This window comes from Mesoplodon bidens (genome assembly GCF_964165515.1).
Source record: "Mesoplodon bidens genome assembly, chromosome: 11".
Lineage (NCBI taxonomy): Eukaryota > Metazoa > Chordata > Mammalia > Artiodactyla > Ziphiidae > Mesoplodon > Mesoplodon bidens.
The window spans coordinates 57,421,654-57,449,227 of NC_138167.1; the positions used below are offsets into that span (position 1 = coordinate 57,421,654).

At 58.9% G+C, this 27,574-nt stretch overlaps 1 protein-coding gene across 7 annotated transcripts in view; it reads right to left on the bottom strand.

The window, feature by feature from the left end:
• Nucleotides 1-5,124: 5,124 nt before the first annotated feature.
• SHANK3 (SH3 and multiple ankyrin repeat domains 3) overlaps nucleotides 5,125-27,574 on the bottom strand; it is a 52,232-nt gene continuing 29,782 nt past the window's right edge. For 2 of the 7 annotated variants that reach the window (XM_081249277.1, XM_081249276.1), the window contains 6 exons: nucleotides 23,208-23,338; nucleotides 22,512-22,596; nucleotides 15,869-18,119; nucleotides 8,778-8,805; nucleotides 8,171-8,244; nucleotides 5,125-7,682 (listed from right to left, as the gene is read on the bottom strand). In XM_081249277.1, the coding sequence (XP_081105403.1) occupies nucleotides 7,091-7,682; nucleotides 8,171-8,244; nucleotides 8,778-8,805; nucleotides 15,869-18,119; nucleotides 22,512-22,596; nucleotides 23,208-23,338 (3,161 nt within the window). In that variant the 3' untranslated portion in view covers nucleotides 5,125-7,090. Of the gene's footprint in view, nucleotides 7,683-8,170; nucleotides 8,245-8,671; nucleotides 9,016-15,868; nucleotides 18,120-22,511; nucleotides 22,597-23,207; nucleotides 23,339-27,574 lie in introns of those variants that run through there. The other 5 variants (XM_081249279.1, XM_081249278.1, XR_014017073.1 and 2 more) reach the window with 4 other exon arrangements.

Here is a 27,574-nt window from a genome sequence, read left to right on the forward strand (position 1 = left end):
CTCTACCAAACTCCTGCCCCAGCCTGGCCTGGAAGCCCAGTGACCTCACAAAGCTCCATGGCCTTCTGGCCAATCAGCAGAGTGACCTCCCACCCCCCCACCCTCCAAGCAGTTGGGCCAGGCAGGAGGAGCCCTTTAGCTCAACCGGTTCACGCTGAAGTGACTTCCCAACTTCCTGCACAGGTTTCCCCCACCCCAGGGTGACACGGGTTCACGTGCAGCCCCCTCCCTCTGTCCCAGGGCCAGGATCTTCAGTCCCAGTTATCTTCCAAGGTCCCACACCATCTGAGGTTCCAGCTTTGTGCAGGTTCAGGGTCTGACCCTCATGCAAGCTGTAGCCACAGTCCCATTCCAACTCACTGACTGAGGGGCAGCTCAGCCACTCTGCGACAAGATGGTGCAATATGTCAGCGGTTCGAGGCAGGCTCCACAGGTTGACAGACCCTTAACACTGCGGGGGGAGATTGTCTTTCCCTCTTCCAAGTGTGTGCTATCAGCACGCTTTCTGAAGACCATTTTGAACTTACCCACCTTAAGACTACAAAGCCCACCTTTCTCTCCACAGGGTCTCGGTCGGTATCTTCTACCTGAGTGTCTCCAGGTCTCCTCCCTGGGGCCATGTGCAGCAGGGTGTTGTCTCCTATACCTGAGTGTCAGGAATTCTCAGCACAGTTACCTGAATGTCATGAAGTAATGTTTCTTCTGATTGTCAGAAGACAGCATCTCACCTCCCAGAGTAGGAGAATGCTCACCTCACCTACCTGGATGTTAAAAAGTTTTACCTCCCCTGTAAGAGTGTGGGGAGGTCGCATCTCTACCTACTGGAGGAGCAGTCTTAGCTCCTGTACCTGAGTATATGGTCTCAACTGGCCTATCTGAATGTCAAGGAGTTGCACCCCACCTATATGAGTGTCACAAGGTCCCACCTCTCCTACCCGAGTGTCAGGACACCTCATGTCCTCTTTCCAGGTATGAAGAGTTTTCAGATTGTCAGACGATCTCGATTCCTTTACCCGAGCATCTTCTCTGACTAAATATCCTACCTTCTCATTTCATGTAAACTTCAGGAGGTCACATCCCCCTCAACTGAACATCCAGCAGGCCGCATATATCTTAGCTGAGTATCAGGGGGCTGCCGTCTCCTCTCCCTGACTGTGACGATGTCTCTTTTCTTCCATCTCAGGGCCAAAGGCCTCAACTCCACCACCTGAGTGTCGCTTTGTCCCATCTTCTCTGCCTGAGAACCAAAAGGTCTCACATTCTCTATCTGAGTGTCAAGAGGTTGCATCTCACCTGTATGAATGAGTACTCTGAGACTTCAACTGCCACACTGGAGTGTCAGGGATTCTCGCATCGCCACTTGACTGCCAGGAAGTCTCCCAGCCCCTGCTTGAGGAGACCGTCGTCTCCCTTCTGGAATGTCGTGAGCTTACATCTTCTCTACCTGAGCACCACAAGGTCTCCTCTCCTCTACATAAGTGTCCAAAGCTCTCCTCCCAACCCCCTGACTGTCTGAAGTCCTTCTCTCCCCTTCCTGGGTGTCTGGAGGTCTCATCTCCCCTACCAGAGGGTCATGAAATCTCTATCTCCCATTTGAGTGCAAGGAGGTCTTACAGGCCCTGAGTGTCGGGAGGTCTCGTCTCTACCTGACAGGCCTCATCTCTTCTGCTCTGTGTCTGGAGGTCCTGCCTCTTCTCTCTAAGTGACCGAGGGGTCTCCTCTCCCTTACTTTAGTACAAGCATGTCTCATCTTCCTTATTTGAGTGGCACGAGGCTTCATTGTCCCTGGGTATCAGGCATTTCCATCTATTCTACCTAATTGTCAGGGCATCTCACTTCCTCTCCAATGTCCAGAGACATCCTCTCACACACCTCATTGTCAGGAAGTTATTTTCTCCACATGACTGGCCCCAGATATATTCTCCCTGCAGGTCAGAAGGTCTTGTTCTCTCCTATTACAAAGCCAGAACATGTCATCTCTATTTACTAGGGGATGACAAGGCCTTATCACCCCAGTGACGAGCAGGATGATCTAACTTCCTTACTTGAGTTTGAGATTCATTATTTCCCTTCCTGCCAAGCAGGAGGTTTTATTTCCCTTATATAAATGCAATCGGGTCTCAAAGATATCAACTATTGGAGTGTCACGAGATTTTTCTCTCTGCTACTGCATATTGGGAGGTCTCCCTCTCCGCTCCCTGAGTGTAAGGAGGATTCATCTCCCCTCCGTCCGTTTCAGGGCTCTTAGATACTTTATCTGTTAGGATCTCTTACTTCCCATACCTGAGTGTCACAGGACTTGTTTCTTCTACTTGACTTTCAGGAGGACTCTTCTGCCTTACGTAAGTGTCCAAGGTGTCTCTCTCTCTCTCTCTCTCTCTCTCATCTCAGGTGGTCTCACCTCCTCTATCTGAAGGTTTCGAGGTCCTATTTCACCAACCTGAGGCCTTGCTTATTTTAACTCAGTGTCAGACTGTGCCTGATAAAGTAACCAAAAAAGGCTTTGGAAATATAGTTCAAGAAATGGCAATAGGAACTCTATAAGTGATATTAAAGGTTTGTTTGTTAAAGAAAAGGTTATTCAGGTGTCTTTACAGGATTTTGATGGGCATAAAATTGGTACGGTATTTAGATCCATGAGAATCATTTAACAGAATGATGTAACCATTTATTTTAAACGTTAATATGTATAATTTTCTGGAAATCATAACTTTTGCAAGTTTTTCAAAATATAGGATGAAAATGTAACATATAAACTTCAAGATGAAAAGTGGTACCCAGTTTCTCAAAACATTTAGGGGTTATGCAGTAACAAAGATTGAAGACCCAATGTCTAGATTCTAGGAGACGATTATTGTTTGACTCTTCCGAGTAGCGCCCACTCCTGATTCTTGGAGGGGTTAGAGTACCTGCTCCCAGCCACAGTCATGGGTTGGGCGATAGGCACATGGACCAGCAGGCTTAATTTTGTCATTAAACCTAATGGAAGAGTGACTTCGTTTGCCTTCTCCACGCTGTTCCCAAGAGCAAAGGAGGGAGGTGGGAAGGTACAGGACAGTTAGGATTCTGGGGCCAGAGGATGGGGTCTCAATGGCTACTGGGGGCTTGGCTCAGGCCAAGGTGGGGCTCCCCGTACCCCTCCACCCGAGGTTCCTTCTCCCCAGTCTCTAGGCCCCCTCCCTCCCCACCCTGACATGGCCCGCTAGCTGACCCCGGCCCTCCTCCCTGCTCCTGTGTACTCTGAGCAATCCAACTCCCAAGCCATCTTCCTCACACTCACCCTTAACCTCTGCCGGCTCCCACCTGCCCCTGCCTCACTTCTCCCATCCTGCTCACTCCCACCCATCCTCTGTTCCTCTCCAGCATGGCCCCCGGCAGAGCAGAAACCTCATCATGCAGCCAGCCTTAGTGCCCACAGGACCTTGGGGGCGGCTGGTGGCGAGGGAGGGTTGGAGCCACAGCCTCTGCTCCGGGTTCCAGAGCGAGCACTGGTGAGTTGCTTGGGGCCCCTGAGAGGATAAAGCTGGAACATTCTGAGGTCATGACGAGGCAAAAGCAGGGCAGGGAGTTCGTAGCCCTGAGTGAGAAAGTGGCCACAGGCGTTTGGAGGCTTCAGCTCACTCAGCCCTGTGTCCCTCTGCCATCTCTCCACCTGCCCCTGCAGGCTTCTCTGGTATAGATCTGGAAGGTTCTGACTCATTTTCTGAGGCACTGGGGTGGCTTCCGACCTGTGGGGATATCGGTCTCCCCAGGCCCCCCGGGGCCGGGACGGCAACGCCATTTCCAGGGAAGGCGGCTCCCACTGCCTTGCTCTTCCTCTCCTCCACTGAAAAGCTGGACTTGCCCCAAGTTCCGGGCCCAGTTCCAGGGAGGCCCAGGGTTCCATGCGCAGCTCAGAGGAGCCCAGCGCCCCAGCTGCCACAGTGCTCAGGCCCAGAGCAAGTCAGGGCCCCACCTCTGCCCCGCACACTCGGACCCTCCCAGGCCCCCACTACTACTCGAGTCCCTTCTTGGCGTCTTCTGTAGGATGACCACTGTTTCTAACTTGAAAACGAAGCCAAAAATTTGAAAAGTGTTGAAAATTTGAAATTGGGGGGCTTTCTAGACAGACAGTGAGCCTCTCTCAAGGTCCCGCTGCCCAGTAGTCGCCGTCGCAGCCTCAATGGGGCCTTCACCTTCCCTGCAGGCCGTCCAGACCTTCACCTGCTCCTCAGAGCTTCTCTGCCTTCCCACCCCCTCTGGGTAAAGACACCTGAGTCCACCCCTCTTCTGCCCACAAGGCTTCACTCCATCCACCGTTCTTACTCTTCCTGGGATCCTCACGCTTTCCCGGAGGCGTCACCCAGGCCCCATCCTGAATCGAGGTCTACACTTGTCATGTGTCACACTCACACTCCACCTTGACCCAGCGTGGCCAGGCTCTGCACCCACTGCCCCTCTTAAAACCCCGCCAGGTGACTGGGGCGCAACCGGTCTGATATCCCACCTCTGCGGCTTCTGGCCCTCTCTCAGACCCGGGCCCCACGGTCGCCACCCTTTCACGGCTCCCTCTGGGTCTCCTTTGCCCTCTCACCTCACTGTTCCTCCTCCTTTCACTCTTTGAGGTGCCTCTGCCCTTCCTGTGAGCCACCAGCCCCCACCAGGTGCCACACGGCACTTGCCCCATCAATGGCTGGTGGCAGCTGGCTCAGAGGGGAGAAGGCCTGAACATGGGCAGAAGCTTTGGGGGCTGGAGAGCAGGGACAGACAGAAGAAGGTTCAAAGACAGGAGCAGCAGAATTTAGGGACAACTGGATACCGGGGGGAAAAGCGGACAGAGGCCACGGAGGACAACCGGACTTATAGCTCAGGAGGCGTCATTCACTGAGCTGGTGAGCAGAGAGCGAAGCTTCCAGCTCAGGAAGCATGGGCTCAGGTCCAGCAGGACTTGGAGAGAGAGGCACAGAGAAGCCAGGCACGTGGGCGTGGAGCTCAGCAGAGAGCCTGGGTCGGAGACAGGGATCTGTGTGGTCACTGCATGTGGCTGAATGCTTACTCGAGGCCGGGGAGGTTTGTGTGAGCTACCCAAGGGACAGCAGAGATTGTGCTCCCAATATCTCCTCTCAAGCAGGCAACAGAGAGATGGTTTCATTTCTTATAAATTTATTACATAATAATATTATAATAATTATTATCAATAATAATAATAATAATATAAGAAACATAGATCTCTGTGGGGTGTATCACAACGTCAGGGTCAGGAGGCCTCAGGACTGGAGCAGGGGGTGAAATCCCCCAGCTGGAACTCCATACAAAAGGAAGGGTGAAGCAGAACTGACCCTGTAAAGTTAAAAACCCAAATTGAACGGAACCAAAAACCCACAGGTGAGTGTGAGACGAGTGTGTATGTGGCAGTCTGTTACAGTGACTGCTGCTGTGTGTGTGACCTGGTCTGTTGGTGAAAGGGTTACTGGGTGTGAATCTGCCCAGGGAATGGGGCCGGCGGGCCGGGGGCGGGGCGGGTGGGCACAGACCGGCGTGCCAGGTCCCTGGGCTGTGAAAACTTCTGTTTTCTGGGTTTTTTAATTTTTATTAAAAAAAGCTAGAAATATAAACAGAAACTTGTGAGTGACGTGGATGGAGCTTAGTCCAGACTCCACAGCCTAGGTTTAAAAACGTCCCGGGCCCCCCGCCCCACAGGTCATTGCTGAGTGTGAGTAGTCACAGTAAGGGGGGCTGGGGTGCCCGCCGGGGCCTTTGCCTCTCCCCGGGGCTCGCAGTGGCCTGGCTCTAGGGCTGCCCCTATGAAGCCCGATGGGGGAGAGCACTGCCTCCAGGGGCCCTTGGGGGCCTCTCCCAAGCGGCAAGCCTTCACCAAGAAGGCCCACTCAGGCTCGGCGAGGCTCTGGAGGGACAGGCTGGGCAAACAGCAGGTCCCAGTGTGCAAGACGACCTCTGACTTTCTTTGGAAGTGGAGACGGGGTGCTTTCACAGGCACACACCCATGCACGCACCCTGTGCACGCTTCCGAAGCCCCTACACTAGTCCAGAGTGGCCCCTAGGGACCGCTCTCCAGTCAGGCACACGCGGGGCTCCGATGCACTCAGTCACACCCCGAGATTCACACACTCGCACATGTGCGCACACACGCAGGGCGGAACTGGAGACTTCAGGTCTGAGGCAGGGAGGCTTCTTTGCTGTAGTCGCCCAGCAGCGTGGGAAGGAGGCTAGACCCCTACTGGGGAGGGATCCTGTGAGAGAGATAGCTGGGGGCGGGTGCCAGGGTCCTGCCCTCCCACCCACCCCCCAGCCCCGCTCCAGGGCCACGGTCTCCCAGGCCATCTGACCTTGCTAGTGCCCAGCAGGACTCGCTGCCTGCCGCCCCTCCTCCACGCAGCACCTGAAGGGTCGGTGGGGCACACTATAGCTCAGCAAGGGGAGGGGGCCCAGCCGGGGCCCCAGGGCGGGTTACTAGGACCCTGGCCAACCCCAGACCAGCTGGAGCGTCCCCCGCCCCATGTGGGGTGGCAGTGGCAGTTGAGGGGCCAGAGATGGAAGACTGGGCAGCCGCAGCGGTACCAGTGGGGGGCTGGAGGGGAGGGGAAGGGAAGCTATTGAGGACAGAGATATTTGTTCCTTTTCTCGTTCCAAATATAGAGTGGATTAAAATATGCAAAACAAGGGGGCTCCTTGGCCCCCAACCGAGAACCCCAATGTCTCCCCCCTCCCCCCGAGTCACCAAGGTGTGTCTTGACCTTGCATGCTGGACTAGGTTCCCCCCTCTGCGAAAGTAGCCACCAGGAGCTGAGCGGGAGATGGTCAGGCCGGAGCACCCCCCCGTCCCCAACCCCTCCCGCTCCAGCCCCCCCGCCCCACGGCCCGCGCCCTTCCTGACCGTGTGCTGGGTGGGGCTCGACGGCCTGGGAGGGCACTAAGCAATGTACAGGGCAAGTCTCCGAGCAACAGCAAACAGGACGATTCATGCAACATTCCTGGCCCGGGCGCCGTTTGGGTCGGGGTTAGGGGGCGGGCCGAGCCCGCGGCCCGGGGGCGGAGGTGGGGGGCCCTGCCGGCAGGGCGCGGCCGGGGCGTGGGTGGGGGGTGGGGGGCGTCAGCTGCCGTCCAGCTGCCTGAGCGCGCGCTCGATGTTCATGCGGTGGCCCACGCGCGTGACGCCCAGCTCCACGAAGTCGTCCTTGGTGAGCGCCGGCAGGTGCGCGCCCTCGATCTCGTGGTCCTCGAAGCGGTCGCGGTGCTCGCCCAAGTGGATGCTCTCCAGCCAGTCGCCCACGTCGAACTTGCTCCAGAGTTGCAGGGGCTTTTGCTGGAAGGGCCGGCGCGGGCTGGGGGCCCCGGGGCCGGGGCCAGGCGCTGGCGAGGGCAGCGGCGAAGGCGAGGGTGAGCGGCTGCGCGCGCTCACACTGCGCACCACAAAGCGCACCTCCTTCGGCTCGTGCGGGATGGAGAGGCTGGACGACTTGAGGATGGTGGGGGGCGTGAGGCCGAAGGGCCGCCCCACGCCCCCCGCGCCCGCCCCCAGCCCCTCCACCCGCTCCAGCGACGCGGGCTTCACAGGGCTCGGGGCGCGCCGTGCCACTGGGTAGCGGCCGCCGGGCCGCACCGGGTAGGAGGCCCCGCCGCCCGGGCCCCCAGGGCTGCGCTGCGCTGAGATGGAGCTCAGCTCACCGAGGCTGCTGAAGAGCCTGCGGAGGGAGAGGGGGTCAAGGCCAGGTGAGGGGCACTAGGCGAGGTGGGGGTGGGTGGAGGGGCGGGGGCCAGCGGCCAGGAAGACTCCGGGAGGGCGGGGGCGGGAGGGGGTGGCCTGGGACTCGGTGGGTAGCCTTAGGGCCAGAGGAAGAAAGGAGGGTAGGGTCCTGTGGTTACTCTGGCCTCGTCCTCAGACTCAGAGCCAGTGCCCTGCTGGGGGAGGGGGGGCCCTAGACTGAGCGGCCCACGAGGAGTAAAACCCCTGGCCCCCTCCACTCTTTGCGGGCTCCAAGAGCAGGCTGCCAGAGGAGAGACAGCCGCTAGGGCAAAGGGCTTCCCACCGCATTTCTGACAGCCCGGGACACCAGCTCTGGACACTGCCCCGTCCACCCACACCCTGGAGAGTAAGACTCCGGCAAGACCCCTCACCCCTTCTCCCACACACCACTTCCCCCTCTGTCATCATGAGGGGACCCAGAACGACCTGGGCTGGCTGCACGGCTGGCTGAGTCGTGGTACAGGCTGGTGGCAGCACAAGACGGAACAAGTCCATGAGGTCTGAGACAGACACGAGGCGGCGTTCACACCCACACAGAGCAGCGGCACGTGCAGGGCAGGCGTGAGGCAGCAACACACCCATGACACTCGGCCTCCCCGCACAGGACAGCGCACAGCAGCAGCAGTAGCACCCACGTGTGTTACATGCATGCAGCAGCATGGCAGGAGTGGCAGTGGCCTGCTCACGACAGTGACACAGCAGCACATGTGCACACACACACACACACACACACACAGATGGGTCTTCACTTCCCAGCATCACCTGATAGGACCCCAGGCCTTCAGCCCCGCCAAGCCCCCCAGCATGGCCATGGTGGAAGGCCTGGCTGGGGGGACTCCTCCAGAGAAAACCCACTCCTAGATCCCATGCCACCTCCACCCCGTTTCTTTCCCTGTCCCCTACTGTGGCCACGGGAAGCCTCATGGGGCCGTCAGTGGCACCAAAGCCCCATGAAGCCACGCAGAGCAGAGATCCAGGCGGGCAGGTGCAGCGCACGGACAGTGAGAGGCATGGGATGGGCATGCTCACTTACACAGCCGGCGCTCGGGACCACCGCGCAGCTAGACAGAGCAGCCACATGCAGATGGGCGGGAGAGAGCAATGAGAAGAGAGTGTTAGCGGCCCAGGCCCTCAAAGCAGGCGCACGGCCCCCAGTCACGACCACAGTGAGGGCAGCCAGGTGCAGGGACCCCCCTGGCCAGATACCCAGTAAGGGAGGAGTTCAGGTGCAGTGGGCCCAGGTGCGATGGGAGGGAACACATCTGGAGCTGCTGGAGGAAGGAAAGTGCAGGCCCGATGTGGGCAGAGCTGGGTGGGCTCCTGGTTTGCCTGTGACCTGTTCTCTGGTCTGTGAAGTGCAGACCACAGTGGTGTGCATCCACAAGCTTTACTAAGAGCCCTGTGTGGCAGCTGCTCAGCAGACCCCTGGCACTTGGGGGTGCTTTGTGTCCCCTTGTGCTGCTGCTGCCTGAAGGGCCTCTCTCCAGCTGCCATCCCACCTCCCTCTCCCTGCCCTTGTCCGCACTGGGCTAAGGACCCCTCCCCTGGGTTCCCCCACCCACCTCTGTGCTATCCTGACTGGTACCTGTCCCACACTGCACGGTCACCCTGAGCATCCCTCCTCCCCTGAAAGCAGGTTTTGTCTCTTCCTGTCTCACCCGTGCAAGGTCAGCCTCCCGCTGGAGATCCAACTCTCTCCCTCCTACTCAACCTGGTTTCCATTGCCTTCCACTGGCTCCCTCTCCTCAGCCTCTGTCCCTGCTGCCTTGCCCAACTGCTCAGATCCAGAGCAGAGCCTCTTGAAGAGGCCAGACTATGCTTCCCCCACCCAGCAGAGAGGGACTCAAAGGACACCTGGGGTGATGGGCTCAAGGAACAGGCACCGATCACCAGAAGAAACCCTCCCCTCTCCCACGTCTGACCTCCACGGTACCGCCTGGGTTTCGGAGCAAAGTGGGGCGGCAGTGGAGGGTGGGGGAGGGTGCCAAGGAGGTGGTAGGTGCCCAAGTGGTAGCGACTGCTAGGGAGAGGGCGAGGGAGCAGTGCTGGGGCATTGGGCCCAGTACAGTGCTCCCCTCCCGCCACCCCGGGCCCTCATGCATCCCACCCTGGCATGGGGACCTGCATCTTGGGATGGAGTTCTGCGTGGCCCACCCCCAGAGTCCCCTGGAGTAGGGTCTGGAGCCCTGGCAGGGGGTGAGCTGGAGGCCTAGGATGAGGGCAGACTGGCTCAGAAGCACCAGGGAGACCCTGCCGAGGGGAGATACTGGGTGTGGGCAGGTGGGCACCTGCCAGAGGCTAGGGCTGGTGCCAGGAGGTGCCATGAGTGAGGGACTGATCCAGCGGAGTGCAGGGGAGAGGGCCGGTCACACCCCTAAGGCTTCCCTCCCAAGGCCCCAGGGCATAGCAGGGAGCGGCCAGGGATGCCCACGGCCCAGGTGGCTGCTGCTCTGCCCCCTCCTCTCGGGGAACAGGGAACTTCCCACATCGTCCCAGGCCAGGCACCCTGGGAGTGTCCATGGTCAAGGTCCACATGTGTCCATACCACCTCTGCAGAGCCATCGCCGTCTATCACCACTCTGAGCTGTCTGACGGCCTCCCCAGCCAGGCTCTGACCATGGCATGGCCACATCACCACCCCTGCCAGCCTCCCAAATCTAGGCCACCCACTCTCTAACATGTGGTGCCTCACTAGGCACCAGCACCCCTGGACGCCTTCCGGCCTTTCTCCAGACGTCTCAGCCAGGCTCCACACTCCCCAGCAGCTTTCCCACCAGTGTCTGAACCTCGCACTGTCTGGCCTCCTCGTGACTCCTCGACCAGTGAGGTCTGCTCCACCGCCCCTCGCCCCTGCAGTTACCGAGGCTGTCAGCAGAATCCCCGTGCTGACCTGTCCACTGGGTTCCCTCTTAGGCACCCTTTCCTCTACCCCTTCCTTCCTAGATAGGCCCCCCGCTTAGTTCGCACTTTCTCCCAGGCCATGTCATCCACTCCCACCCTTTTCTGTGACCGATGTGCCCATGAATGCCACACGTGAAGCCACGCCACTCTCCCCAGACCTCTCCTGGGGCCTCCAAACATGCTCTCCCTCGCCCCAGTCCTTCCCACACCAGAGGCCTGTGAGCCACCATCAGCTGCTCCATCCTCTCAGCCCCATGGCTGATACGCCACCAACCCCCAGCATTAACCCTGGCCCTCCTCCTCACCCCCAGCCACCTCTGGACCCAGACCTTTCGTGGTCTCACTCAGGACCTTTCATGTCACTTCCTAATTGTTATCCTGGACTCTTGGTCCCTAGCTCAAAGCCAGGAACACAATATGCACTGAAAAAAAATGTTACAAAACAAAGACAATGTGACATGTCACTCTCAGGCTTGACTGCCTGTCAACCCATTGGTGCCAACAGGCAAGAAAAAGCCCACTCCGGCCCTGGTCCCTGCCTGGAGCCTTCTGCCACTGCACTCACGCAGGGCAGGTCTAGGCCCGTGGCCTTTTGAAATTTAAGAGTCTCATTCATGGAAATAATCCTCAACAGGAGCACAAACTATATCCGGGCTTGTGAGCATCCCACTGCACTCTCTCTGGTCTCCGTGTCTCACTCCAGCCCCAACTTCTCACCGCCCACACTAGGTCACTCCAACCCTGATGCACCCAGATGCCCCTATGACCCCTCCTCTGTGACCCCTTCCTGCTCCCCTAGCAGAGTTCCGTGAACTCCTGAAGCCCTGATCACATCTCCTGCAAAAACACACCTCACAGGTCCCCAACCTGTGAGGACCTCCGCAAGGACAGAGCACATCCTGGCCCCTGTGCCCTGCACTGGCCGGCACACAACAGGTCCAGTTTCAAAAGAACAAGCCCTGAGGCACCTGCAGTCATGTATGGCTTTATCCAGATCCCTGTCAGATGGGCTAGCAGGACAGGGCTCACAGTAGGTCCCCAGGGCAGGGTTTCTCCACCATCGCAGAAACGTGTGTCTTCTGTGGGATGCTAATGAGTGATCTACTAAAGAACCTGTCCGAGCCCACAGCACACAGCACATCAAAAGTTCTGAGAAGTGCCGCAGGAAAGAAACCTCGTCAACTTTGTGTTTCCAAAGCTATTTCGCCATGAACTTTTCTCTGTAAAATCAGATGTGATGGTCAGACAGGTGTAAAACTGAGGGCCACAGCAAAACTGAGTATTGCTGTGGGGCTCAGAGACATGTGGCCCTCAGACCACATGTGGGATCAGATCCACCCGTGGGGTCTGGAAGACAAGGGGGTTCCGAGCAGATGGGGGGCCCTGAGCAGACGTGTTCTGCCCATCAGGCTAGACCCAAAGCCGGAAGCACAAAGAGGTGGATGGTCTGGGGTCAAAGTTCCAAAAAGCCAAAGGCCGTGGGCCTTCTGGATGGCCCCAATGCATTTCCCCAAGTTGCCGAGCTTCAAGTCCATGACACAAGGGGTAACCTCCCCTTCCCCTTCTGAGATCTTCCTAGATCTCGGGCCGCAGAGTGTCTTGCGGGTAAAGGACGCCAGAGCCTAGACTGAGCTGTCAGTGAGGAAGGTGGGCAGAGCAGGCACTTCCTTTCTTGTGGTGTCTGTCGGGCGAGGAGAGGGGCAGGCCTGTGAGGGAACACATGGGGGGGCAGTGGACAAGGCACGGGGGTGTGACCCACTGGGTGGCCGTGGCAACTGCCCTAGGGCTTCAGCTAGGATCCATCCTGGGAAGGAAACAGCCCCACTGGGACATCAGAACTTCCTGCACTTTGGATATGTCTCTGAAAGACAGTATCACTAGCACTTTTATCACTATGTGAGAAATGAGTGTCACACTCTAGCCACTGCTGGCAGCAAAACAAGAGCTGCCCAGCAGCGCCGATGGGCAACTCAGCCACTGCCGGCCACACGCGGGGCTGACTGGACGTGGCCACAGCATCTCCGCTCAGCCACCTGCCAGTGGCCAGAAGTAAAGGGTCTAGGACAGGCAGTGGGGCCCACTCCAGAGGCCCACGATTTCACCCAGGTCCGAGGGCAAGAAGGGGAGCATAAGAGGAAGGAAGGAAGGAAGGAAGTGTGAATAGGAGCAGAAGGAAATGTAGAGGGAAGTGGGGACGGAAAGGCAGGGCAGACGGGTAATGTTGCCGGGCCTATCAAGCGGCACTGGCCGGGCTCAACTGCAAGTGATTTCAGAATCCACGTGCTGTCTGTTATACACCTGACTGATAAAGGTTTGGTCTACAGAATGAACACATACGCACTTCTGTGTGAGGGGAACTACTGCACATAAAACACAGCGTCTGTCACTAGAAGGGGTTTAATGACAGAGGCTCCAGATTCTAGTGGACAGAGAGCGGGGCTTGAGGTCAGATGCCACCATCTACTGGCTGGAATGGATCTCCTTAGAACCTCAATTTTATTGTCTGGAAAATGGAGATTATATTATTATCCATCGAACAGAATGGCTCTGAAGATGAAGTAACATGACTTGGCCTTTTTCGGTGCAGGGCACTCATCTTCCCGTAAGGATCCTAAGAGTCCTCCTACCAGCCTGCCTGAGGGCTTGGTCACCCTCACCATTTCACAGGGGTGGGACGGAAGTTCACTGAGGCTAAGTGGTTTGTCCAAGAATACAAACTCAGATGCAACCTGCTGAGGGCTGAAATCCAGGGCCATCGGACCCCAGGCCGACGTCAGGGAACAAAGCGAGGTGCTGAAGCTGGTGAATGCCATGGCACAGGGAGTCTCTTGTTTTAGGCTCTCTGGCATCTGGTACCCTTGGGAACAGCACCTGATTTTCCTTTGGATGCCCGCCCCCTCACTCAGCGCCCAGCCAGTAGCTCTGGCTGACCCCGTGCCCTGGCTCCCAGGATAGCATATGAGGCAGGCCTGTCCAACAGCAGCCCTAGGTCTCCCTGACCCCAGTGACCGTTTCAGGGGAGGCAGGGGATCCACACGAAGCCAATCGGAGGCCGGGATTCTGCAGGAACTCCTGAGGGAAAGAGGCTCACTCTCCCGTGGGCCTGCAGGACAGATGGGATGTAAAGGTTGGAACTGCTGGCCTTGCCCCTCCCCCACACCACTTCCAAGAAAGGAAACAAACACAGGTTCTGGCATGACCCAGACCCACTGGCCAAGAGCGCCTCGCCGTGACAAAGGGGAAACACTGAGGACGACCGTGAGGGATGTGGCGGCAGGTCCAGCCCAGAGACCACCTCCTCCTGCCCTGTGACGGCCCAGCTGCACCACGGGAGCCAGCAGAGCTAAGGCAACACCTGGGCTCTCCTGAGCTCGGCCGAGGGGCTCGACAGCCAGCAAACCTCAACCAAGTGTCTGTGCTTCTGTGGCATTTGTCCTAAGCCGCCTCCCTAGACCTCAAGTCACAAAAGACAGCACTTGCATTGAGCTTTGTTCTTTCGTCCGTTTAGCAAATGTTTTATTAAGGCCTGCACTGCACCAGGCACTGTGCTACCCGCTGTCAATGGCTTTAATTTTCATCAGGACCAAGGGGCACAGAGGAAAGGAAGGGCTGGTGGAGGGGGGAGAAACAGAGAGCGAAGATGGGGACTGGTCCAGGCTGAATCAGGGAATCCCCACCCTCTGTTCCTCAGAGGCCTAGGACCTGGGCTGCTCACTCTGACTGGCCACTCCTGGCCACACCCCTAACACCCACTCGAAGGGCACTTTAAACATTGCCCTGCTGAGAAGAGGGCTTTCACATTCAACTGGGAGTTGGAAGAGGTGAAAAGGGGAGGGCCCCAGCGCAAGCCTGGGATGACGGGAGCTGGAGGGCAGCATTGCCGAACCACTCGGGAGAGGCATCACTAGTTTCCCAAACCCCGACTTATCCTTTGAGTCCTTAGCTGGAAGGAAGTAGATCAGACAAGCGCTTGTGAGTAAGACCTGGACCCCTCACTGCTTTGTGAACTCTGCCTTCCAAGGTTGGCAGGAAAGACTCACTAGGTTGGTCTTCAGGGTGGCGAGAAGAAGGACTCAGGAGGTGGCACCCCATGTGCTACCCACAAAGCCAGAGATGGGGGAGGGCCTACGGGGCACAGAAGGCAAAGGCAGACAAGGGCTGGCCAGGGGACGACCAGCTCTGCGTCAGACCACTCGTGGGCAGGAACCAGCTCTCCCGCCAGCAAGAGTGGAGCCCACAGGCCCGAGGAGGTACCCCTTGGGGGCGGAGGCTTGGGAATGAGGTCCTCAAGGAAAGAGCCAAGGGATGAGCCCAGAGGCTCTGGCAGCTTCTGCCCAGCCAGAACAGCACCCCAGCCCCCTGCTCAGCCCCTCCCCCCAAGCCAGCGCCTCCTCCCATTTCCAGGGCACCATGTGGCCTCTTGAAGTCCCCACCTTGTGTAGGAAGTGGGCGGGGAGGCCAGAGGAACGGGTAAGGTACGAAGAAAGAGCAGATGGAGGCGCAGAGAAACGGCATGATTTCCACCTAAGAATGGCTTCCTGATGCACTCTGAAAATCACGCACAGGAATCTGTGTTTGAGGGACTCTGAGGTGGTGCTGAGGGACAGAAAAGAAATGTTTCCGGGGCAGAAAATGGGAAATTGGTGGTGGGTCCTAAGAGAAAAAGGATCCAGTGTACTCCAGGTTTCAAAAGGAAGCAAGGCAGCTACAAAAGGAAGCGAGGAAAGATGGCACCAGCCACGTGGGACAGCCATGTGGCCACAGAGAAGCCAAGTAGCTGGGGTGGGGGTGGGGGAGAGCTGCAACTTGAGTGTGGACCAGAGAACAACCCTCGATGGTAGTAGAAGCAGCTACGTCAGGCGTGAGAGTGAGAGCGCAGGGACCCCGGGGCAGGGAGCCTCCAGGAGGGCTGTGGAGGCGTTCACGGCCAGCCTGGGTCTCCGGTGGGTGCCCAGCTCCCACTGCCAGCACCAACAGGGATAGAGAGAACAGAACCCCTGATATTTCAGATGGCTGAAAGAGCCTTCGGTCTCAGACAGATAAAGCAAGGCCAGATAAAGGACAGAGATGTGGACGGGAGCACAGGGATGGGCGCCACGGACAGGTGAGGGAGGGGACAGAATGGGCTGTGGAGGAGGAACAGAGGGAACCGTGGAAGGACAAGAGGAAGAACGGGGCGGGCATGGACAGGGGACAGGACCCTCCCCACACCGCCCTGCTCACCGAGCTGCCGCGATGGGCGACTTCTTGGCAGGGTCCAGCAGGCCGCCCAGGCCGCCAACTGGCTCCTCCCCCAGGGAGCGGGTGTCTTTGTTCAGCTGTTGCAGGCGGGAGCTGAGCTCACTGATCACAGTTGGTTTGTCGTCTTCGGGCCCGGGGAGCCCCCGGCTCTCCACGGGGTCCCCCCACAGCTTGGACCTTCTCTGGAAGAGGTAGCGAGGGCGAGCAGGCCCAGCAGCGGAGGCCAACGCGGCAGAGGCGGCATGATGCTGCTGGGCCATGAGCTCGCTGTCCGAGGACTGCTTCAGCAGCGGGTCCCTGAAGGTCACCGGCCCCTTCCCCAGCGGGGACTTGAGCTTGGGCTTGGGAGGCACTGGTGGCTTCTCGAGTAGAAAAGTATGTCCATCGGCGAAGGAGGTGTGGGTGTCGGTGAGTTCCCCGCTCTCCGAGCTCAGGGTGGACATGCTGGACACCGTGGAGATGGTGCTCGTGGTCTCCAGGTGGGGGTCGCTGGAGCTGCGCGTGTCGGCCTCCTCCACCCCCGAATCCGCTGCAGACTCGGGGGCAGGGGGCGGCTCGCTGCTCGGCTTCCCTGAGGCCGGGCCTGGCAGCGTGGCGGGCGAGGGACCTGGGCCAGGGAGTGGGGTGGCCAGCAGGACCCCATTGGCAAACTCTTCAGGAGGCGGCACGAGTCCGATGCGGGCCAGCTCCTCTCTGGTCTCCTCGTCGCTGGAGGACAGCTGGGCGGGCGGCAGGTTCACGGCGAATACCAGCTCTGGCTCCTCCTCTGAGCTGCCCTGGCCCAGCCCGGGTTCTGTCGGGGTACTGCCAGGGGGCTGGGCCCGGGGGCTAGGCAGGGGCTCTGCCACCACGGCCGACTGCGTGGGGGCCGGGGCCAGCTCTGGGGTGCCCGGGCGCTCCTCTTCGGCCCCCAGCCCACTGGGCTCCTGCCCATTGCTGGTGGCGTGCACAACGATGAGGCCGGCTGGCCGCTGCAGGGACGTGTCCAGGACGCTGAGGATCATGGACTTCTTGTCCTCCGGGGACTTCCGCTCCTCCCGGGGAGCCTTCTCGGCTTCCCTGCGAGCAGGCACAGGAACCCAGGCTGGGCTCCTCGGGGAGAAGGCTGGGGAGGCCAGGGGCCCTCGCTCGGGGTCACGAGCCTGCACATCCACAAATAAGGGCCCAGGGCGGTCGGTGTCAGGGCTATGCACAGGTGTGGGGGACCGGGAGGGCGCCTGGGAGGCCAGAGCCCGCTCCCGGGCAGCCAGGGCAAGGGCCAGGGGTGAGCTGGGGTCCAGAGGTTTGCCGGTGAGCGGGTGGATGAAGGTGGAGCCCGAAGGCCCAAGGCTCGGGCCGCTGACCAATGGCTTCAGAGCGGAGACAGGGGAGGGCAGCAGCAGGTCACGGCCGGGGGTGGCGCCGGGCCCCAGTAGGCGCTCGTCAATGGAGCGGGAGGGCTGCAGGGAGGGCATATCCGCGCTAGGAGGGCTGCTCTCGATGGCTCCCACAGATAGGAAGACGGTGGAGCGCCGCCGCTCCTCCAGCCGCCGGTCCTTGCCTGGGGCCGGGCCGCCGAACGCGAGCCCGGGTCCGTCTCCGGGGCTGTAGTCGAGGCCGCTCGGCCGAGGCCCGCGGTGTGTCGGGGAGGGTTCCCGGGCGAAGCTGCCGCCCGCCGGGCCAGGGCTACCCACAGCCAGGGCCGCGCGCTCCTGCGCATCCTCCACCTGCAGCTGCTTCACCAGCGGGCTTTTGCGGCGCTGAGGTTTGGACGGCGCGAAGAGGCTGGCGCTGAAGGCGCCGAGGTTGGCGTAAGGGCTGTCGGGGCCGGGCGGCCGCGGCCGACGCTTCGGGCGCTCCGGCGGAGTGGCCGCTGGCGGGGGCCGCGGGACGTCGCCTGCCTCGGGCGCCGAGTCCTGAAGGATGATCATGGAGCGCGCGCGCTTCTGCCGTTCTGGGTAGGGCAGCGGCCCCAGGGCCGCGCCGGGATCATACAGGCCCGGGGCGCCCGCGCCCAGGCGCGCCTCCAGGCCGGGTTTGAAGCTGGAGCGCACGGTGTCGTAGGCGCGGCCCGGCGGAGGCGGCGGCGAGAAGGCGGGGGGCGGCCCGGAGTCGAAGTAGTAGGGTGCGGGCGGGGGCGGCGGTGCGGTCTGCGGCGGGGGCGGGATGCCTCGGCCCTCGCGCACTGAATCCTGCATCGACGTGCTCCTCGGGAAGCGCCCCTCCAGCAAGGACGCCAGCTTCTCATCTTCCCCTGCGGACAGAGGGGCCCCGGTGAGCCCCGCCCAGGAGCCAGGGGCCTTCGAGGAGGCCCCTCCCGACCCAGGCGCCCGCACTCCCCGTCCGCAGAGGCCGGCCCCGCCCCCCACCCCAGGGCAGCCAAGGTCCCGGACGCCAAGGCGCCTTCGAGGAGGTGCTGGCCGCCAGCCAGAGGACAGAGTCAGGGTGGGCGTGGGCGCTCGGATGAGATCAGGGGGAGACACGGGGATCCCAGAGCAGGGGATCTAAGCAAGATCCCCAGTCTGGGCTCGTCCCCGCTGGGTTGGGAGGGCTCCTGCGGAGACTGGGGAGAGGTATCCATTCAGATATAGCGGAGAGGAGGGGCCCCCAGCGGAGGCTATGACACAAGACCCAAATTCTGCCTACTCAGGTTGGGGACACGGAGAGGGCCCAAGGTCAACACCGCAGGAGGGCAGGGGCAGCCCCACCCCCACCCCCAGTCGTGGGGACAGAACTGCAGAGAAGGGCCAGGGGGTGGCTGGCACAGGCCTTCGCACACAAGACTGAGCAAGGCCTCATCTCAGAACCACCAGCAGTGGAAAAAGCAGGTGTCACTGGGAGGCCCTGGTGGCAACCAGAGGCGGGAAGAAGGGAGATGGTCAGAAATGAGCGGGAACTCTCCCAAGCAGGAGGGACACGCTGTGGACAAGGGGGCAGCAGGGCTGTGGCCGGGGACAGTGCCGATGCCCAGGTGAGGGAGGCTTTGTAAAGAGAAGTCCTGAAAGGCTCTACCCCAGAGACCGACGGGCACTGGACTGGGGGAGGCTGCCAGGTCACTGCCATAGCCCTAGTGGCGGAAATTCAGAAAGGCTGGGCAGGAGGGAGGGAGGGCTGCAGTGGAATGGCAGGCTGAGCACCTGACACGTGTTTTAGTTTCACTCCTGATTGGCTGTGTGACCCCAGGCCAGGCCCTGAGCCCCTCTACGCCCCAATTCTCTCATGGACAACAGAGACTGAAAGTGAACCCTACTTCCTGCCACACTCAGCTGTCATTAGGATCTGTGCGGGGGCAGGGCTGGAGCGCTCAGAGTCCCCACCGTCCTGCTGCCCAGCTAGGGCAGGGCAGGACCTCCCGAGCGTTCCTGTGTACACAACGCGTACACCTGTGCTGCAGGTGTGTTCAGTGAGGCTGCAGGTGTGAGGCAGCCCAATCCAGGGAGAGTGGAGGGGCCGTCCTCAGTGCTGACACACGGGTCTCCGGAACAGTTCCTTGGGAATCTACACCTGGCCTCACTCTGGGCTTGGTCACATTTTCATGAACCCACGACGATGCAGACTGCCTGTTCCCAACCACCTCCTCCTTTGGCCACCACAGTGCTCACCAGGCCTCCCAGCCGGCACTGTTTGCATGTGTCCTGCATAATGGCTCTTTTACCCACCCCCACCCACCCCCTGGCTCAGCAAGGGGCGTGGGGCATGGGGCCGCTTTTGTATAAGATAAGGCTTGAATTCCAGCTCTGCCACTTCTTGTCTGATACCTCTTGGCACTTCAGTTTCCTCATCTCTGGAGACCTGCCCCCTCCCACTGAAGTGCGAAGTGAAGCCATTTAAAGCTTACAGCACAGGGCTGAGCCCCCAGCAGCGCCCCCAGGAAGGTGGCTGAGGTCGTCATTGTCATCATCATCATCATCACCATCATCATTTTTAGGCCAGCCTTCCACCCCCACTGCTGGACACAGATTCTGTGCCAGGTTTGGCCTGGGTCTCCTCCCTGCTGCATTTCTTGAGCAGCATATGAACGCAGCTCAACACCCACAAGCTTGTGCATGAGATGGAGCCACGTGGGACAAGCTAGTGCACCTGGAACACACCGGAGGGTCAGCATGCCACGTTCTGACCCGGGGTAAAGACAAGTCACTTTCCTTGTGATGAAAATGGGAATCCGTTCGATACAGAGCAGGTGGGGCCGCTGCCCAAATAACAGCCGTGAGCATTTCTCCAGCCCTTTCTGTGCACCAGCCTCAAGATGCAGTACCTGCATCTACTATCACCACGAGCAGTTACTCAGTACTCAGTCTGTGAGTACAGCCCTCTGTGCAAACCTCAGAGTGGCCTTAGGAGGTAGGTACTAGATGGTCCCCATGTTTATGGATCAGGACCCTGAGATTTCAAGGGTGGAGATGTGTGCCCGGGGCCACGTAGCCAGGACAAGGGGTAGGAGTCCCGGAGTCTGACACCTCAGCCAGCGTTCAAGTGGGTGACAGGCAGCAGGCTAGGGCAAGGGGGATTAAAGATGAGCCACCCATGGACTCAGCACAGGAGGGTCCAGGAGGGTGAGCAGGGAACAGCTGGCAATCTCCACTGAGAGGCTTACAGCCTGAAGGACAGGCACTTAGATGCGGACGTGTGGTGGTCAGTACTGAGACTGGGTGGGGCTGAAGGACAGGCCATCCAGGCAGAGTGAGGGCAGGTGGAGAACAGCCAGTCCTGGTAGATGAAAATCAGAGGGAGGCAGAGACAAAGGTCCCTAGATGAAGCAGGAGAGGGCTGGGGCTAGGCCTCAGGGCCCCAAGGCAAGGCAGAGCCCACAGAGGACCAACTCTAGGGATGTGAGGTGATATCTTCTGCAGAAAGCCCTCTGTGGCCAGAGGGATGGACTAGAGGGTGAAGCTGAGGCAGGAGGTCAAGAGGAGACCAAAGCTGTGGTCTCCAGATGCTGAGGCACAAGACAATGAGGTCTGGCCAGGTAGGGCTGCAAGGACGGTGAGGAAGCCGGCCATCCCTAATTTGTCCAGGGAGGCAGAGAATAAGGAGGAAACCACAGAGGATGCCCAGGGCTTAGGCCAGGGAGGTGAGGGGGGAGTGCCTCTTGGCTCCAAAGTAGCTGCAAGTCTCATGTGTCCTCTCCCCAACCCTCCTACCTACAGAAATGACCCACAGCCGTCTCTGAAGGACCACTGCTGTCAGCAACTCATGCCATTATCTCTCAGAAACCCCCACTCATCCTGCATGTCTGAGCCCAAACGCATGCACACACACATGCCTGGCCTTTCTTGACACCCAAGCATGGTTGGTGCTCCCTAGTTAATGTGCTTTTGCACCCACCATGTAACTGCTGAGCTGAGCTGTCTGCAGACATGTCGTCTCCTCCAACTGAGCCCCCAGACCCTGCCCAGCATCAGCCTAGAGTGTGCATCAATCAGCAGGGGTCGTGGGGTGAATGAGGGATTGGGTTTGCGGAAACTGATTGGCCAGATGAGTGAATAGAAGACAGGTAAGGCAGCTGTGTGACCTTGGGCAAGTCATTTTACCTCTTTGCCTCGGTTTTCTCATCTATAATCCAGAGGTACTGATAGTGTTACCTCAGCAGGTTACTGTAAGTATTAAATGAACCAGTGTGTGTAGAACACAGAGCGGTGGGGTACACAGGGACAAATGGATGCACAAGTGGAAAGGTCGGTGGGTGAACAGATGGACAGAAAACTGGACATGTCTGTAGGTGGATGGATGGACAGGGGGGCAGGTAAGGGGGCACTAGATGCCTAGAGGGAGGAGCAGTGGGTGGGGCTTATTAGATGACCCAGTCTGGGGTCAACAAGAGAGGAGATGGCCAAGGGTGAGATGTGATGAGGCCCCAAGGAGACAGGTGCAGAAGGCAAAGAGGCTAAGGACATAGCCTTGAGAAGGACCCACATCTTGCAGGGGAATGACGGGAACTGAACAGGTCCAGCCCGAGAACTGAGGGGAAAACCAGTAAGTGTTGTCCTAGAAGCCCTGGGTAGGAAAGTTTCATGGAGAAGGGAGCAGCAAAATCAAATGTGTCCACTGGGAGGAACGCCCTGGAAACCACTGGTGATGCTGGCAAGAACAATTTCAGTTTCAGGTATGGACAATTCCCTAAAAGGCTGAGAGGCAGGCAGGGAATGGGAGACAGCAAGTATGGGTGACTGCTGGAGAAAACTGGCTGTGAAGGAGAGGAGAGATACAGAGAAATAACTGGGGTGCCGGGGGGAGGGGAGAGGGCAGATTCAAGGGGAGGGTAGCTTAGCATCAGAAACGTGACAGGTACTCGGGCTGCAGGGGGCACAGCCAGGTAGGATATGGAAGACCCAGGGACGGGGATGCTGGCGTCTGTGGGAAGTACAGACGGGGGTGCCCGCTGGCAGGGGGTGACAGATGGCGAGAAGCTTCAAGTGTATCTTTCAGCAAAGTATCTCTGGGTTGGGGGAAGGACTGACACCGCCCCCCCCCATATACGTCCACAAAAAAATGAGATTCCTGGGTTGGGGCCAGGGAGAGGCAGGACTCAGAGAGAAACCGGAAACCTCAGTCGAAGGGTGGGGAGAGACAGGGTCCTCCAGCCCCGCACGCACTCCAGCCCCCGCCCCAGTCCTCCAGCCCCATGCAGCTCCCAGCCCAGCCATACCTACAGACTTGGTCCGTGGAATCCCCTTCCGCAGGGAGCCTGGCAGCTTCTCTGGGCCTGGGAGGCCCTGGCGCTCAAACAGTGACTGTGAGAGTTGGAGGGGGCGGGGGTATATGGACGTTCCAGAGCACTGGGGTCCCCAGCTGCCCATCCAGCCCCACCCATCCTCCTCCTAAGCCTGAGATCAGACACCGCGTGTGCTAACTCCAACAGTGCTAATTCCCATGGTGTCTGACCCAGAAGCCAGGCCCAGGCCCTGCCTCCAAGGAACAGGGCATGGCTGTGGGCCCACAGGCATAGGCAGCACTGGGCAGGGGTGATGCAGACGGGCCAGAGAAGTCAGGGGTCCTGGGTATGGCCGAGGTGAGGCTGGGGGAGCAGCCCAGAAGGTGCCAAGTGAGAGGAGTGGGCGGGGGGACAGTGACACCATGTTGTGGCCTCAGCGTGGCTGGGGTCCTTGCTCTAGGTGGCACAGAACCTGCCTAAGGCGGGAGGCGCCAGAAGAGTGAGAGCTCAGCACGAGCTGGACTGTGGCTGTTCTGAGGGCTGATGGCCCCAGGAGACGCTATGGGGTCCTTCACCCCCACCCCTGGAGAGCGGAGTCCAAATGATGGACCCTCGCCCTCCAAAATGCACAAACACCCAGTAGGGGACATGGCACTCTGACCCCGTGCCCCAGCTGCCAGGCTGGCTTACGCTGATCTCAGCAGGGGTGATCCTCCGACTGGTGGGCCGCTGTTTGACAGTGGCAGCTCTCGAGTCAGCATCCGCGATGTCTGGCCTCAGCGCCGGCTCCGTGGCGGCTGCCAGGATCTCGTCCAGCTTCTCTGCACAGCCAAGGAGGTGCTGTCTCAGCCACAGGGACCTTGAACCCGCTACAGCCCTCTGCAGCCCCACTCACGCATCCTGGCTGGTCCTCCTGCGGCTGCTGACAGAGGCCACTGGGGCCCCGCCTACCTCGGCCCCTCACTCCCCAAGGCACACAATCCAGAACCAAGACAAGAGGCCCCATAACTTGTATCCCATCCAAGCCCCTCACACACCACAACCCAGACACTGCTCCAGCCTGGCCCCTCCGTCCTCAGGGAGGCTCCAGGGGACCCCACAAACCCCACCAGGAAAAGCCCGGCTGACCATTACGGAGAGAACCAGGCAGGGGGCGGGACTGTTTACAGCCCAGAGACCTCCTGAATTTCCCCATTTCCCTTTGCCCTTTCACTCTTCTCCTTAGCACATGGCATTACTCGCCTGTCTGTTACCTCCACTGCACCAAAAGATAAGCTGTAGCCCCAGAACAGACCCTGATGTACAGGAGCTGCCCACAGAGAATGTGTATAAACCAAGAACCACGGGGGACAGGGTCTGCCCACAAAGAATGTGTATAAACCAAGAACCATGGGGGGCAGGGCGGGGGCTCACTGCAGGAGGCTAGAGACCTAAGAAATAGCTGTATGCAGATCAGGAGGCCACAGAATCTACAACCCCCGAAAAGCAGCCCCACCAAGGGTGGGGGGTGCAGAGAAGAGGATATTTCGAGGGGCAGTGCTGCGGGGGCTCCACCGGCCCTTTAGAAAGCAGCCCCAGAAGCCAGGAGGGGGAAGGACAAGCCCAGGGCTGAGGCCTGAACCAGGTGCCCTCGGGCGGCGCTCTTTTCAAATCTGTTATAAAAGAAAAGCTTTGTTTGCTTGTTTTTCTTAAAGCTATTTAATGTTTTTGAAAGTGGTGTTTTTGATTACCAAGCAACTTGGAAATTTTGTTAAACACTTGTGTCTGAAAACTATCAGCTGTGGACTGATGACTGGGGAGGGCCCACTTAGGGCCAGCACACGGGACACAGCAGGGGCTGGGGGCAGCTCCCATGTCCACCTGGCTGCCACACTGCCCCTCTCATCCAGGAGCCCCACCGCAGCCCAGCCATCACTCAGCCTCCAAATCCCTGAGCCCTTCCAGACTCTTAGGAGCTGTGCCAACCAGAGAGGACCACGCATCTGGTTACACTTAGTCCTTTTATGCCCCAAGTGCCCCCCTTGGAGAATTGTGGTCAGCCTTGACACCTCCTCCCAGCACTGCTCAGCAATTGCTGTGGGGAAGGAAATAAATTCCTGAGATGTACAGTACCCGACCCAGCCCAGACCCATCCTGTATACTGACTGTCCTGACCTAATCTCTTTGTGACTTGATTTCCTGATCTGATAACAGGCATTAAAAAAGGTACCTGCTTCAGTGTCTGTTGTGAGAATGAGCACATACGGCAGAAGTGCTACAGCTGTGCCTGGCTCAACACAAGCACTGAGGACACACTGGCTACGATTCTTCATGTCTGTGCGCCTCACCTCCCCGAACAGCACATGGGCTGGCAGGAGAAGAGGGCAAATACCTTTGCCAGCATGCCCTGCGCATCCAGCCTGGTACCCAAACACAAGAGAGTTCAACAAATGCTACGAGTCACCAGCAAAACACGCTCCATCTACAAACCAGCTCGCTTGGCCTGTGCACAGCTCCCAGCACCACCAGGTGCAGACAGGGGCGGGCTGTTAGAGGGGCCTTCCTGTTTGCTTCTGTAATGAGGTGAGTAATTTCCCTTTGGAAGCTGAAATCACCATGATCACCATTTGCTAAGTCCGTGGGGATTTCCAGAGTTAGAAGAGGTTTATGCGGCCCCTCGCATGCTGCAACCACCACAGGCAGAAGGGATCGCTATTGCCCGCATTTTACCCAAGAAGAATCTGAAGCTCTGAGAGAGATAAGTTGCCCCAGATCACAGATCCGATAAGAGATCAGACTTAACAACCAGATTATCCAGAAACCACAGACATAAAGACATGAGCAGAGAGAAAATATTTCCGTGGGACACACGGGGCGCACGCTCACCCGAGCTGTGGATTTAGAGGCTGCGTCTCTAGGTCCAGAAGCACTCAATCTCAGAGACCCAAAGCAGTGTGCACGTGAAGTTATTAGCAAGGCGAATATTGTTGGCCATGGGGCAATGGTGCTGAGGCCAGACGGGACTTATTTTCAAAAGGAAAAGAATCAAGAATTCTGCAAACTACAAGCTGGTGAGGTTGACACCAATCCCCAACAAAATGAGAAAGATATATTCTTAAATAAATGACTTTAGATACTTAACAAAAGAAATGAAGCCCATTAGGAACCAGGTCTGGGGCACTATACTGGCTGTCAGGGGTCGCTATGTGGCAGGGACGCAGCTGGGGATGCAGCTGTTTGAACCAGGACCCAAGCAGGGATGAGGGGCCTGCGGGGGCGACGAATCGCTGTCACTTCCCCTGCAACTGGAAGAAGCACACAGGCCACAGCAGAGCACCCTGGGAGCCCCGCTAATGAGCTGAGGAAAGAACCAAAATATTCCAGAAATAGCTTGTGTGTCTGCCTCAAAGGTGTGAAGAAAAGTGTCCCCAGAGGAGACCTAGTCATCTGTTTTATACCTGAAAAGACCCTGAAAAGGGAAAGCATTTCACCTGGGACCGGGGCAAGGGCAACGGGAGAATTCAGAGGGTGAGATCGCAGGTCACACAGGGAACCTGGGCTCACACAGACGGGCAAGTGTGTCCCTGGCACAGGGAAGGCCCAGTGGATCCTGGAGTGAGGGGTGGGCGGGCACCAGGCACAAAGACAAACGAGTGAACACACACGCCTGGGGCCACAAAGCCACCTCAGGCCCCTGCTGGGCACGGACTCCTGTGCAGCAGAAAAGAGGCTCCAGTCTCCACGTGAGGTGGAGCCGGCTGGCAAAGGCCAGGCCCTAGACCCCACCAGACACTGGACCTCAGCGCCCAGGCCCAGACTCTGTCCCCGCCTGGCTGCTGTGCCTCATGTAGCCAGGCTGGACATACAGGAAGGAGCTTCAAAGGATCCAGGGCAGGAGGTCTGACGGGAGGGGCAGGGGTGGTCAAGTCAACAACCTGGGCGACAAAGCTCTGGGGCCCAGATTCCTGCACCTAAAGGGTGTCAGCCTTAGGCTTGACCCCGTAACAGATCAGCACAGAAACGGAACCCACACACCAAGCACAGGAGCCCCAGAAAACAAGCAGAGAGGAGCAACACAGGCTGGGGCTGAGCACCTGACACCCCACCCCCATCAACCCGGTCACCCTGGTCCCCAAGCGAGCTCCACAGCTAGGCCTCCTGAACCCTTCCCCCCTCCACTCCAGGCTGCAGCACGAGCCGTGGCCTCCATTGGGACACTTTTCCAGCTCTGCCTCGGCAGCCCCCGTGGCCCTCACGCCGCTGCCCCCAGCTCACTCGAGCCCCCGAGGACTGTGGCCACACTCCCCATCCCAGGCCCATCTGACCCTTCCCAGGTCCTTCCACTGTGCCCCCAGCAGCCCGCCACGGAGAAGGCCAACAGGAGGGTGCAACCCAGGCTCCCAGACCCCCTGACTCAAACTGGAGCCCCTCGCACACAAGCACTCCCGCAGCCAAGGGTCAGGCAAAGCTGGGCCCCGAGCACAGCAGATGACTCACCCCCTTTCCTTCTCCGAATGGAGGCTTGGAATCAAGAAACAGAGTAAACGGGGTGAGAGGCAGGATTTGTCCCTTGGCACCCGGGCCCCACTCCCCACTCCCACCCCCTCCTAGCCCATCCTTACCCTCCCAACAGCCAGGATCTCCCAGACCCCCACCACCCCTGGCCTATACCCTCGTCAGATCGTGAGTGGCAAATCGACCCAAATGCCAAGTCAGTACATGAAATTCAAGGTGCGAACAACCACAAGCAGGGACAATGCTTGTGTGCATGCATGCACGCGCACACACACACTCACACGTGCTTGTGTACGTACACACAGACATGCACACACTTGTGTGGACGCACAACTAAGTCACACTTGGTTCAGTCAAATATTTGTTCAGAAAAAAGGCAAAACCCCATAAAAACCCATTTCAGAGGCCACCAATGGTGCAGTGGCCACCCACAAGCATTCCTGCAGTGTGTTTCCAACAGGCAAGTCAGCGTGTTTTCCAGACCAAGGCCAGTCAGGGACCACACCCTGGCATGGCACCTGCCCTGACATTCTCATCTCGAAAAAAAAGGAACCCAGAAGCTC